Raw genomic sequence first — 13,057 nt, forward strand, 5'->3', positions numbered from 1 at the left:
GGGGTGGGACTAAAATCAGGAGAACCAACCAATCACATGGGATGGCAACCAGCCCACACCCTGGGGTGGGAGCCAAAGTCACCTTCATTAACACAAACTCAACTGTGATGGAAAGGGATTGTTTTGAATAACAAGATACCCATTCCACCTGCAGCATTTTCTGGAAGGACAAGAGGCCAAATATAACAAAAGATGCTCCCCTTGCTCTTATCAACCAAAAAATTCCAAGGGTTTGGGAGCTGTGAACCAGGAACTGTGGAGGAAGACCAAATATACCTGAGAACTATATTTTGGTCTTCTAAATGCCAAACATATGTATTTCTTATATCACAGTATCACAATAGCAAAAGGTTATGCTAAATATATCTTTCATTGCTGGGCTTTTATGAATTGGGGAGAAAATGTACTAAGTTAAATGTAAGTCCGAGGACCTTTCTGGTAGTATGAAGCACAAAATAATAAAGCCATAACCTGAATCATGTGTTGTAGAAGGGTAGTATGTTCTTGGTTCAGTTGTTAGTCAGCCAAGGAGACTGGGTGACTGATTTGCTTCTGTCTGTTCAGAAATTGTCTACAAATCGGTGCCGAAGGGAAAAACAAAAATGAAGAAACTTGTGTTTGTAAGGGAATTGGTGGGAAGTTTCCTATTCACTCAGAAGAATGGAGGGCCAAAACCAAGGAGAAGAAATGAGACATAGGGGAGTGACTGATATGTATGGCGCTGTAACGTCATAACTTTTCTTTATTTCTCTTTAGAGCCTTAATTAACAAACCGGAGATCCCAGAGGACTACAAGCAAGTAGAATCTCATAGAGTTGCCCAAAACTGGAGTTAGGAGACGTACATTTGAGTCCTGCTTCATCACTTACTGGTGGTGTTTCTTTGAGCAAGACAGGTAAGCCATTTCTTCCTCTGCTGAAAGTGGCAATGTTTCTCTGGCAACTGCTGTGGGGATTAAATGAGGTAACGGGAAGCACCAGACTATTAAGCCCTGGGAAAGGATGGGTCTGTCAGTTTTCAGCTCTATCCCCAGAAGCCCAGCCTGGGGCCTGGTTATGGATAGGATCCCAAGAAATATTTGTTGAGAGAATTAATGGTAAATTATCTGCATTATTATTTCTTTTCCTCCAACTTACAGTCTTCCAAATTAACTAGTTGTTACCAAACAAAACTTCATGTGCTCCACGCACAGTGAAGCCAAACAAAACAAAACATCAGAGTTTGGAACACAGAAAGGTTTATTGCAGGGCTGAGCATGGAGAATGGGTAGCCTGTGCTCAAAAAACCTGAACTCTCTGATGGTTTGGGGAGAGAAGTTTTTATAGGCAAAGTTTCAGGTGAGGGCTGCAGAGTGCGTGGCTTTCTTTTGATTGGTTGGTGGTGCGGTAACAGGGCAGCATTCCAGGAATTTGGTGCTCAGCCTGAAGGTGCTACCCTCCACCTAGATGGGGGCCTTAGTTCCTGCAGAAAAACTCAAAAGTATTGTTAAGTATATTCCTTTAGGAGGAACCAGGACCCTGCCCCAAGGCTGCATTGTTGTTTGACTCTTCCTTCTTAGTTTCGGCCTTCCCTCCCTTCCCTGATTAGCAACTGTTTGAATCTGCCCTTTGGCACTCAGGGAAGGTCAAGGAGGCTGAAGGAAGCCTATTTCCTAGAAACAAGAAAAACCAGGGGACACAAAGCGTTTGTACCAGGGAGGACCGCAAGGGGTCCTTCTCTGTTTCATAGTGAAATGTGTTACCTTCTGAAAACATGAATTCCTACAACTTTCTTTTGCCCTCCTTTATTATAAAAACATAAAATCAAAAACACTTTGAAAAATTTTTTTTCACACATCTCACCACTGTGTGCACTTTTGCAGTACAGCACTTCAACTTAAGCATTTTTTTTTTCTCTTCGTGTAACTCATATCCTTAGCACTGTCCTCCTTAGGAAACTTCACCAACCACCATGTGAAGTTAGTATAAACTTGAGTCTTTCTTCAGGTGGAAATGGCAGTGTTGTTAATGATCTTATAACTGGGTCTGTACTGATCAGCCAGCTGAAATAACACAAGAATCACTCCCAATTGTTAAATCCTTTTTATTTCAACAAGTCTTGGATTTGGCAAATGATGATCATTTGTCTTCTCAAATGCAGTAAAAGACATTTTGAATTTGCATAAATCAGTTAAACGGCACTTGATAGACACACCCTAATTTATATTTTGGGAAAATCCAGTTTTCCATATGATGCAGTTTGCTTAAGGCAAAAGACACCAGTAAATACTTTAATGGGATAAACCCAAATCAGGCAACATGAGATAGCGATTTTCTTGCAGAAAATATCAGATAGCCACTTTGTGCTCAGCAGTCAAAACATATTTAGTAAATGCCTACTGTGTTCCAGGCACTGTGCCAGGCCTGGGCTTATTGTGGTAAGCAAACCCAGACATTGCCCCTCGGCCCACGGAGTGGACCCTATGAGAGGGAGATGACCAAGGAAGCTTACACAAGGAAGTGAAGCTTCAGCCAAAGGAAGTGCAGAAGCTAAGTGTCTAAGGGAAGAAGAGCACACCACGCTGGGGAAGCACTATGTGCTAAGGTTAATCCTGTGGCCAGGGGAGCTCGGCAAGTGCGCCAGACTGAGGAGGCACCCAGAGGAGCTCAGGGAAGAGGATTATACAAATTTCTATAAGTAAAAGCGATAGATCAAATGTTTGTGTATCAGTAATACTGACAGTTACTGCAGAGTTATACCATTACATCCTGTCTTATAAAGTACTGTTTGAGGAAGAGAGGTGAAATGGTGTAGTGATGAAAATGCACTGAGTTCTGGACTTTGGCCACTAATAGGAAAGATTAGCCTAGAGTGGTTATTAAGAGCATGGGCTTTGAAGGCAGACTATTTGGGTTAGAATCTTGGTTCTGCACTTAAAACCTAAATGACCTTAAGGAAGTTAAATAACCTCGCTGTCTCAGTTTCCTTATCTGTAAGATATGGATAGCATTAGGTCTTTTTGTGGGGGTTAATGAGGCAGTGTATCTAGCATTTTTTTAAACTTTGTTTTGCTTTTAAAAAATCTTTTTTTGTTTGTTTGTTTTGGAAGAAGGTAATTAGGTATTTATTTTTCTGGAAGTACTAGGGATTGAACCCAGGACCTTGTGCATGCTAGGTTCACATTCTACAGCTATACCCTCCCCTGCAAATGTAATGCTCTTTTTTTTTTTTCAGTTTTAATCTATTTTTATTGAAGTATAGTCAGTTTACAATGTTGTGTCAATTTCTGGTGTATAGCACAATACTTCAGTCACATAGGAACATACAAATATTCATTCTCATATTCTTCTTCACTATAGGTTACTGCAAGATACTGAACATAGTACCCTGTGCTATACAGTACAAATGTGTCATTTATCTATTTTATATATATTAGTTAGTATCAGCAAATCTCAAACTCCCAATTATCCCTTCCCACTCCCTTCCCTAAGTTTGTTTTCTATGTCTGTGAGTCTGTTTCTGTTTTATAAATAAGTTGATCTTTTCTTTTTAATTTAGATTCCACATACATGTGATATCATGTAGTAGTTTTCTTTCTCTTTCTGGCTTACTTCACTTAGAATTACAATCTCCGGGTCCATCCATGTTGCTGTAAATGGCATTATTTTATTTTTTATGGCTGAGTAGTATTCCATTGTATAAATATACCACAACTTCTTTATCCAGTCATCTGTCTATGGGTATTTAGGTTGTTTCCATGTCTTGGCTATTGTAAGTAGTGCTGCTATGAACATGGGGGTGCATGTGTCTTTTTGAATTAAGGTTCCCTCTGGATATATGCCCCTGAGCCTAACACTCTTAATAACAGTGCCTAGCATATAGAAAGTGCTCGATGAATGTTAACCCTTCTTACTAGCTTGTTATGTGATCTTGGGCCACTGTCTTTTCCTATTTTTAAAATGAGTAGTTGAACTGGATTATTTTTATGTTTCCAAGTTTAAAAAGGCAATGTACTGTCTCATTATTCCCCAGTGTTTCTTGTTTTGTTCTTTTGTCCTTTACTGAGGGTAGGGTATTTTCAACCTTTGGTAGCTCTTGCTTGTGTATCTGTGGTAGCTCCTCCCCTTGCACCCACCCCCCCCCCACACACACACAAACACATACACATACACAGGATTTCTATATGCATACATATGTAAACACATATATGGATATCCTCTGTATCTCACTGTGTTACTTTTCCTGAGATAGATGGGAGTTAGCAAATTTATTTCCCCTCTATCCCTCTCTTGTAGCTGACTCTTAATCTTTAGGTTTCTGCTTAGCCATCAGCATAGATCCTAGTTTTAGACATGTTCTCCACTGAATGGTAAACACAAAAGAGATAACCATATCCATTTGCTTCAGAATTAGATCCTCAGCATATAGCAGTGCTAGCCCCCAATAAACAACTGAAAAATACTTCTAATATTGAATAATAGTGTTACCTAGCTGAATATAAAATTTTTAAAAAACAGTTTTTTTGTAATTGGTTTTTTGTTGTTTTTTTGGGGGGGTTATTAGGTCTATTTATTTTTAATGGAGGTACTGGGCATTGAACCCAGGATCTCGTGCATGCTAGGCCTGCACTCTTCCACTGAGCTATACGCTCCCCTAAAATTCTTTTTGCTATCTACATAATTGAATATATAGTTAAAATTATGTATTATAGCTTCCCAATCTTCTTGTACCTTATAAGGAATAATACCGAATTCATTTGAAATTTTAAAAAATGATTTGGAATGGAAAACATTTTTATCCTCACAAAATTTAAGATTCACTCTCTGTGGAAGACTAATGGTTCTCTGTGACCTTAGTTTTAGGTACTTTTTACTACCATCTGGTGTGTTTGCCTTACACACATACCTCAACCTTCCAAGTAAAGTTGGCCTTTGCTGAAAAAAATGAGGAAAGCCTTAGTTGAGTAGTGGCACCAGTATGCAATTAGTTCCTACTTATCTTTTAATCTGACAAAAAATGAGCTTTCAAGATGCCTTTAACCAACAAAAAAAGTTACACCATTTGGAGACCCCGAACATCTGAGTTTCTGATCTTCCATAGCCTCTAATATCAAGTAAAGCCTCTTCCTCCAAATTTCAAAGGTTACTTTTAACTTCAAATAATGTAGCATTTAGTATCAACACAGCACTAGTGTTTTCATCAGTATTTTAAAATGTTTTTATATTAACTATTTACTAAAAGGAATAATTGTTTTATACTCACTTTCCTATGATTTACTGAGCTGATTCAAATAGGTTAGGCAAGCTATGATTAGCTTTTCCATATTAACTATTCAAGAAGAATGATATCTATCATAGGACATTGGAATCCAACTTTGCTCTTGCCCTTGGGAATGCTCTTTAAGTAGCAGCCATGTGGCAAGGCCTAGGGTTTTACTATAATTATAGGTTTGGTCAGTCAGCTCCTCCGAAGAAAGCTAGAGTTTGAGAATAGAGATCTGGGTCCCAGTTCTGATCCTACTGCTTGGAGACTGAGCAATATGTCAATCCTAATTTCTCCATCCATAAAATACATAAAGGTGCTGAGCTACTATTAAGATTAGGTCTTAGAGAAGCAGTCGAGTCCAAGTACTTCATGTGGGAGTTAAAGAGACCTGACTTCAAATTCTGATTATGTTAATTTGTTCAATGTCTTGCAACACTTATTTTAAATTGTGTATAATATTATCTACCTAACATCTGTTGTTGTGAGGATTAAATGTACATAAGATATGTAAACTGCTTTGTCCAGTGCCTAGCATAAAGAAATAACTCAGGAAATACTGTCTGTATTCACCATAACCCAGATAGTAGATTCAACTTAGTCAGCATAAACTATTTAAAAGGCCTTCTACTTGACTGTCAAGTTGTCTTATTTTAAGGGAGAACGATTATTGGTTGTACATATTTTTAATGTGGCTGCAAACGTTTTTATTTTTAATATACACTCACTATAGGAAAACTGAAGTCCAGGAAAATCTAAAAGCCAGCTGCCCCTCCTCAAGCTCTCCAGAACCAAATCCCTTTAACATTAGGCTGTGAAGTCATACCAAAATGATCCCAGGTGTTGACTGCTTGCTGGAGGCAAGCCACTGGTTCTAACCCTTTAAGATAAAGAGGGGGGCAGGTGGGATTAATCTATTGTAAAGATGCAAGTTCCGGTGGGAAGCTGAAGCGGGCCCTAAGGCTTTCAAGCTCTTATCGCTATAGCTCGTTCTCTTATCATCACTCCAGGCTTTTATATGCACGCAAATATTTCACAAAGCTGGGATCGTCCCGCAGCCGCTGCCTCTGTCCGGTTTTGGTCGATGTAAATCGTGCGCGGAGAAGTGGAGTAATCTAGCCGGGAAAGAGGCGACGCCTGCGTTCCCGGGACCCGGGTCGGCGCGCCCCCCTCACCGGCAGCACTGGCCATGCGCGGTCTAGGAACGCGCGGCTCGCCTTAAGGCCCATCCACCCCGTAGCTGGCCGCGGCGTCGAGGTACTAGCCGGGCGTTGCGGTCGCCCCTTTTGGCGGGCTTGGGCGCCCCGAGGCTCCGCCCCTCGGCGCCGTCTATCTGCACCCTCGGAGGCGGGCGCCGCGCCCCCATTGGCGGAGCGCTCCGTAATGGCCCCGCCCCCTCCCGGCCCCGACGCCAGCACGTTGAGTGGCGGGGGCCGGCCGAGGAACTGCCCGAGCGAGGAGCGGCTCCTGGGGCTTGGCGGTACGGTTGGGGCGCCCGCTTTGGGGCCCCCGAGAGGCTGCTGGACCCGGAGCGCAGCTGGCGGCCACGGGGGAAGGGGGGTGGGTGGGCTGAGAGCAGCTTGGCGGCGAGGCCAGCCCGCCGCCTCTTCCCCCCACCCCCGTCGACCTTGTCGGCAGAAGCTTCCCGGAGCTCCTCACGCCGGCGTGATGGCGACTGCTGCGGAGGCGGAGGCGGAGGCCTCTCAGCCGACGGACGCTAGCTGGGAAAGTGGCGGCGGCGGTGGAGACGACGAGATGAAGCAGGCGCTTCCGGAGCTTGAGTCTTCCCCGCAAAATGGCGGCGGCCTCAGCATCGCGGAACCCGGCGGCGGCGCCGGGCCTGAGGAGACCGCGGCTGCCGAGGCCGCCCCGAGCCTCTGCCACGAGCAGCCTCAGGACTCGTCTGAGGCGGGCGCGGCCGCCTTGCCCAAAGGCCCCGAAGAGCCCGAAAAACCCGTTAGGAGGAGTTTTCAGATCCCCAGGAAGAGCAGAGAAAAGAAAGGTGGTGCTTCCCCTCTTTCCCAACCCCTCTTTCTCTCTCCCCTCCATCTTTTCATTAGAACCTTTCTCTCCTTCCCACACCCATCCGAGACACGTAAACACGCATGCAGCGCCAGCCGCCTCTCCCCTCACTGCCACGGCCGCCCAGCTGCTGCGCTTGGTGCGAGAGGAAAGCAGTGGAACCACGCTCCCCTGCTCCCCCTCTTCCCGTGGAAGTTGGAAGTAGCTCAGGTTTGAAGCTTGTCCGTAAGGCTGCAGCTCCCAGAGAGGAAAGATGGTGCTCGGCGCCCCTCCCTTCTAACCCCTGAAGGCAGAAAAGCTGGTGTGTCCTCCTAAGGATGCTTCTGAGAAGTCTCAAGGTGGAAATAACCCGTGGCCATGGATTCTGGGGCTTTCTCCAAGGCCATTGCGTTGAGAGGACAAGTGCTTCTCCTTCTGGAAATTCTTCAGCTATATGTGTCTACTTGAAATTTGCTCGATGTCAGCGTCTTCTCTTGTTTAGAAATCTCCGTTAGATGTGATCCATGCACAATGCTATTTTCCATCACACTTCATTTCCATGTAGATTTTTTTTCTTGTTTTTGAAGCGTTAGATAGGTCTCTATTTCTAAATTCAAACTTTAGTATGTATTTTCTTGTATTTGAGAAGATTGGGAAGGTAGGTTCTTGGTGCAGTAATTTCCCTATGGAAAAAAATAGCGTTTAGTTTATGCCCAAGAGTCACCAACTTGATCTAGAGGATGAGAGAATTTAAGAAAAAAAATTTAAAAGTCTAGTCTAGTTTTTGGAACCAAATGGGAACAGTTACATAAACTAAGTTTATTTCCTTAAAATTTAATGCCATATTGCGATACGTTTCTAATGGAGAAAATTACCGTTTTCTATTATTAGAATACAGTTTTTGACTATCCAGTGATTTGGGATATTCTGGATTTAGTTAGTTTAAAGGCTCTCTGTGTCTTAGTCCTTGGTTCAGTTTTTCTTGATTTACTTTGGAAAGTAATTGAAATTTTCGTATTTGCAGAAAACTTTATTTGCAATTTGAATCTTGGTAAAGAAATCTTGAAGCATGTGCTTCCTTTTTCCTTGTGCATAACCAGCTCCATTTGCACAACTGAAATTGTTAGCCTTTTGTCAGTAAGCTACAAGTAAAGTCAAATTGTTAATTTACTTTTCGATGACAAAGCCAAGGAAATCCTTGGTGTAAAAAACTACGTTGACAAAGGTGAAGTTACCGTTTGTCCACTAGCATGAGGAATGTTTCTAGAAATATCTCTTAAGTAAGTTAATGTAATATATTTTAGGGTTCAAGAGTTGTTGTAAAGGTTACCAGATCTTCTGGCTTATTTAGTTAAGGTGTATGGTATAGTCTGTATGAGGTTAGATTTCAGCCTAAATTATCAATTCATAGAGCGCAGGTAGGAAGCACATTCAGGTGGGTTCTGTTTATATAGGGTTGTAGTAGGAGGTTGAACTTTTTTTTTTTTTAGCTTGATAAAATTTTGAAGTCCATTTTTTTAGGGATTTAAGTAAAGCATAAACCATGATGTACCTCCTTTTAACTTTTGATAGGGCCAGAAAATTGGCCTAAAAACCCTCAGTTTGGATTGAAATGAGGGAGGCCACAAGGAAATGTTGAAAGGCATTGTTTGCATGTGTCTTTTAAATTATATAAATCCAGAGGTTCCTGTAAAAGAGATTTCATTTGAACACACTAAAAGTGAATATAATTGAGGAATTAGGAAATATAAAACCAAGCTGTTTTCTCCCCTGTGTGTGACGCTAAGGAGGAAATTTGTATTTTCCGCATTTGCTTAGAGGCAGAAAGGTTGTTACCTTTCTCCTGTCAGGGAGGTTTTGGAAAGGAAAATATAACAGTGGACTTTTTTCATGTTTAGTGAAATGAGTAATTTTTAACTTGTCTAAATATTTGTACACTGAGCAACAGCTGTTCAAATAGTGCAATAACAATTTAAATAGAGCTTTTGAAACTTAAATAAGCAGCTTTTTACCACCATGGACTTAATTCTGTCCAACCTGAAAGATGTTTGTGCTTGGTGATAGAGTTTAATAGAAAAATTTAACTTTTCACTATTAAAAAACAGTGCTTTAATCAGAAATAGTGCTTCAGGTACTGCTTAGTTTCACACTTGATCCCAAAATACCTCCTCTAGGAAAACTTGAAAGGTATCACTTTATGAATAGAATTCGGCTAAGTATTAGTTGTAGTCATCTGAGTCTATTAAGAATATTAAAGCGTATTCGGTAGATATCTCTGCTTGAACTTTTCAGCATCAAAGGGTCTGTTGCATTCATATTTTAAAATGGCAGACCTTTGCTTGTGACTGCTTTTCCAGTGAAATTTAAGATTAGGGCGTGTATATTTTTGGTACCTTAAAGGTAAATACTATGTGATTTGTAACTGGTTGACTCAGTTCTTTTCTTGGCCTTGCCAGTAGTGTAACATCCAAAATACTGCCATTCTATTGGCAAAGTAATACTATTGGCAAAACTTTATAGTGCTTGGTAAGTTGTAGGCATAGTTCTTAACAGTTTACATCTATTAACTAAATCTCAATAATCCTATGTGATAGGTACTGTTTCCCATTCTACAGATGAGGAAACTGAATTAATGGGTAAATTTGCCCAAGGTCATACAGCTAGTAAATGGTGGAGTTGGAATTTGAACCTACAGTTAGAATACTTCTTATTTCTTATTTATTGTATAAAAATTTCAGTTCACTTAAAAATTATTTTAACCTCTTAAATTTAGTGATGTTTAGTAGGTCTTCATTCCTGGGGAATTTTGAGATCCGGAAATTAAGTTCATTATAAAATGAACACGTTTAATCAGTACTGACAGATTGAGTGACCTATTGACTGGAAGAATAGTATTTTACTCTTTATGATCTATGTGTTACTGTATGACATAGTTGGCTGGGCTACTCTCAATCCTAAGGCACTGTTACTACATTTAACCAAATGTTGGAATTGCACATTTTGTCAGTAAATGTTTCACTTTCTTTTATGCTAAAATCTAATGGTACAGGTCATCAAAAGTAAACTAAAATTGGTAATTATATTTGATATAATTTTTCCCTCCAAAGTTCTTGGGAAATGAAGTAGTAATGATTCACTTTCTGGAAAATGTTTATTGGTTATGCTTTATGTAGGGCCCAAGATTAACTGCTCTCACTCACCTGCATCCATACTGGTTTTGTTTAGGAGAATTAATGGCTGATTCTCTCCAATCCTCATCTTTTCCCACAAAATTTGGAGTTTTCTTTTTGAAAACTTTGGAGTTAAGTCTCCTTCTTAAGGAAATTTGCATGGTGGTGTAGTAGTTGTATATAAATGGCTTGGTTCTAAGTACCATAGATTTCCCTACATAGAAGTAAATCTGAGCAGGAAAGTATAGGCAGAATCCAGTCATCCACATAAAACATTTGATAGGTGGATATAAATTCTGAGTAGTGGAGGTAAAATTTTCTTTGACCTATTGCCCAGTCCAAAAATGTCAAGTTTCATATTTGTTATCTCTGCTGCATATTCATTCCTAATTCTGCAGTTCCAATCATACTTAGAGATGAAACATCCATTCCTCAAATATTTCTGTAGTAATTTCGTTAGACTGAAGAAAAGTGATTTTTCAAATACCTAAATTATTGTGAGGAACAAATGGATATGCACTGTATTAATCATTAGCACCAGTAGACATCAGAGACAGGGAGTCAGAACTGCAGACTAATGTGATCCCCAGCGTCCTCTGCTATTTCCTTTTCTTCCATGAGTTATTTACGTTGGAATGTATACTTTGTATTATCTCTTGGTGTATTTTGATAACATTGGTCCATCTTATTTTAAAAGCTTGGCTTATTTTTATGTATATGTTTATGTGGTTTTTTTTTTTTTTAACATATACACATAATCTTAATGCACACAGATTGGCATTGACACTAAATTGGTAAAAGTAGTTGAGGAAAAAATGTTCTTTTGACTAAAGAACAAAGCTCCTATTTGATGACCTTAATTCTATGTCTATTCCAGCTGCTTAAATATAGCATTGACTTCTTAGTATGTTTTGTATGCTACCAGTAATAAAAAATACTCAATTCTAGTTCTGATTTTGTGATACAGTCAGTTTCCTTTCTTGAATTGTAAATCTCCAAGTGCCTTTCTAAATCCATTCTTGAATCTCATAAAACACATCTATAATCAGTTTTGTCCATAGAGAAACCTTGTGAATTATCAAAAGTCAGCTCAGTAGGCATCTTTCTGACATGGATTTGGAGATCCTGTAAATAAGGAAAATTATGTTTCTTAATGTCTACAAGAATTATGACTGCTGTTAATCTTTATAAACCAAAAAGATGTGTTAGTTATGACTTTTGGCCCTGTTAAATGTGTTAAAATGAGAAAGAAATATTAGGAAATTTGAGAGAAGACATAAGAGGGTAGAAAGAACATTTTAGACATCAAATTCCTTTCATAGCTTTTTAAAAAAAATTTCCATATAGCTAATATAATTTCTTGGTCTAAAATGAGGAAACAATTCTATTTTTCCCATCTCTTGGAACGATTAGTTTCATCTCTTATGCTCACACACGTATCTTTTCTTTTACTTACAGTTCAGGATACAACATTTGCAGCTAGGCAGCCTGAATTTGAATCTCACCTGCCCTATTCATTTATTAACATTGGGCCAAGTTAACTGTTAGCGGTCCCAGTTTCATTTGCGAAATAGGCATAATGAACTAAAGAGTGATTTTGATGACTAAATGAGATAATGCATGTAAAGTTCTTACTCTGAAAGTAAATAATGACCCACTCTTTGTTAGACTCAGTAATTGGCAGAATTCGGAGAATAATAGATTGGATACTGACTTCCTTAAGTGAAATGGATGATTATATAAAATGTTGTGTTCCCCACTTGGGTTGTCATAAGGTTGTTTATTATTGCCTTAAATGATAGCCAATAATATTACGATGTGTATATGTTTTCTTTAAAAGAAGTGACAGGATATATTGTTCAGGGTATATTCTTCAGAAGGTTACTAAGGACAAAACAGACCCAGGGAATGTACGTTCAGAACTTGTTATACTTCTAAACTACCATTACCAGCACGTTGACTTGAAATCTTCAAAAATAGTTACAGCAGAATTTTATTTTCTAGAAACTGATAATTGGGAAGAAAAAAAAATGAAATTATAACTCTGGCCTAACTAGTAAAGCCAACTGAGGTATTTGAAATATAAAATACCTAGGGTGCAGGTATTGTTATACCTAAAATCTTTTGCCTTTTTCTATATTTTTACTTACGATTTTTTTTTTTCACATGGGCAGTCTACTTGAGTATATTTGGGGTGACTGGGACATAGCTTTGGAATGAAATAGAAGTGTTAAAGTACTTGGAGAATAATTTGAAAGTTAATTTTTATATAACTTAACTTTGATCTTTCACTTATGGTTAAATTGAGATGGAATTAGTGTTGGAGTAGCTTAACTAAGGAAAAATTTTTTGTGTAGATTTGTAAAATTGCATAGAAATTTAAAGCCACTTGATACTTTTTGACACATTTTAGATATCTGAAGTCAGTTCTTAGTTTGGAAACAAAAATCAATCATGCATAAAAGCTAACTTTAAAAATCATGCTTGGCCCATTTTGGATGTGAATGCTTACAAAAACTATTCCACGTGCTATTTTCCTTGGCAAGTTTTTCCCAATTTCATTGGGGACAGATGCAAAGATAAAATGTTTTTTCCTACTAAATTCTCTAAAAAACATTTGAATTGAGAGAATGGGTTTCTCCCTC

The 13,057-nt window shown here is 39.3% G+C and overlaps 2 protein-coding genes across 5 annotated transcripts in view; one reads left to right on the plus strand and one right to left on the minus strand.

Moving 5' to 3' along the window:
• The first annotated feature begins 6,368 nt into the window (after positions 1–6,368).
• Positions 6,369–13,057, plus strand: part of TASOR (transcription activation suppressor) — a 47,544-nt gene continuing 40,855 nt past the window's right edge. For 2 of the 4 annotated variants that reach the window (XM_074344638.1, XM_074344639.1), the window contains exon 1: positions 6,369–7,243. In XM_074344638.1, the coding sequence (XP_074200739.1) occupies positions 6,625–7,243 (619 nt within the window). In that variant the 5' untranslated portion in view covers positions 6,369–6,624. The remainder of the gene's footprint in view (positions 7,244–13,057) is intronic. The other 2 variants (XM_010968346.3, XM_074344637.1) reach the window with 1 other exon arrangement.
• Positions 7,463–13,057, minus strand: part of CCDC66 (coiled-coil domain containing 66) — a 101,922-nt gene continuing 96,327 nt past the window's right edge. Inside the window, exon 19 of the mRNA XM_074344640.1 lies at positions 7,463–7,925. Within this exon, the coding sequence (XP_074200741.1) occupies positions 7,863–7,925 (63 nt within the window). The 3' untranslated portion in view covers positions 7,463–7,862. The remainder of the gene's footprint in view (positions 7,926–13,057) is intronic.

Source organism: Camelus bactrianus, chromosome 17, assembly GCF_048773025.1.
Source record: "Camelus bactrianus isolate YW-2024 breed Bactrian camel chromosome 17, ASM4877302v1, whole genome shotgun sequence".
Classification (NCBI taxonomy): Eukaryota; Metazoa; Chordata; class Mammalia; order Artiodactyla; family Camelidae; genus Camelus; species Camelus bactrianus.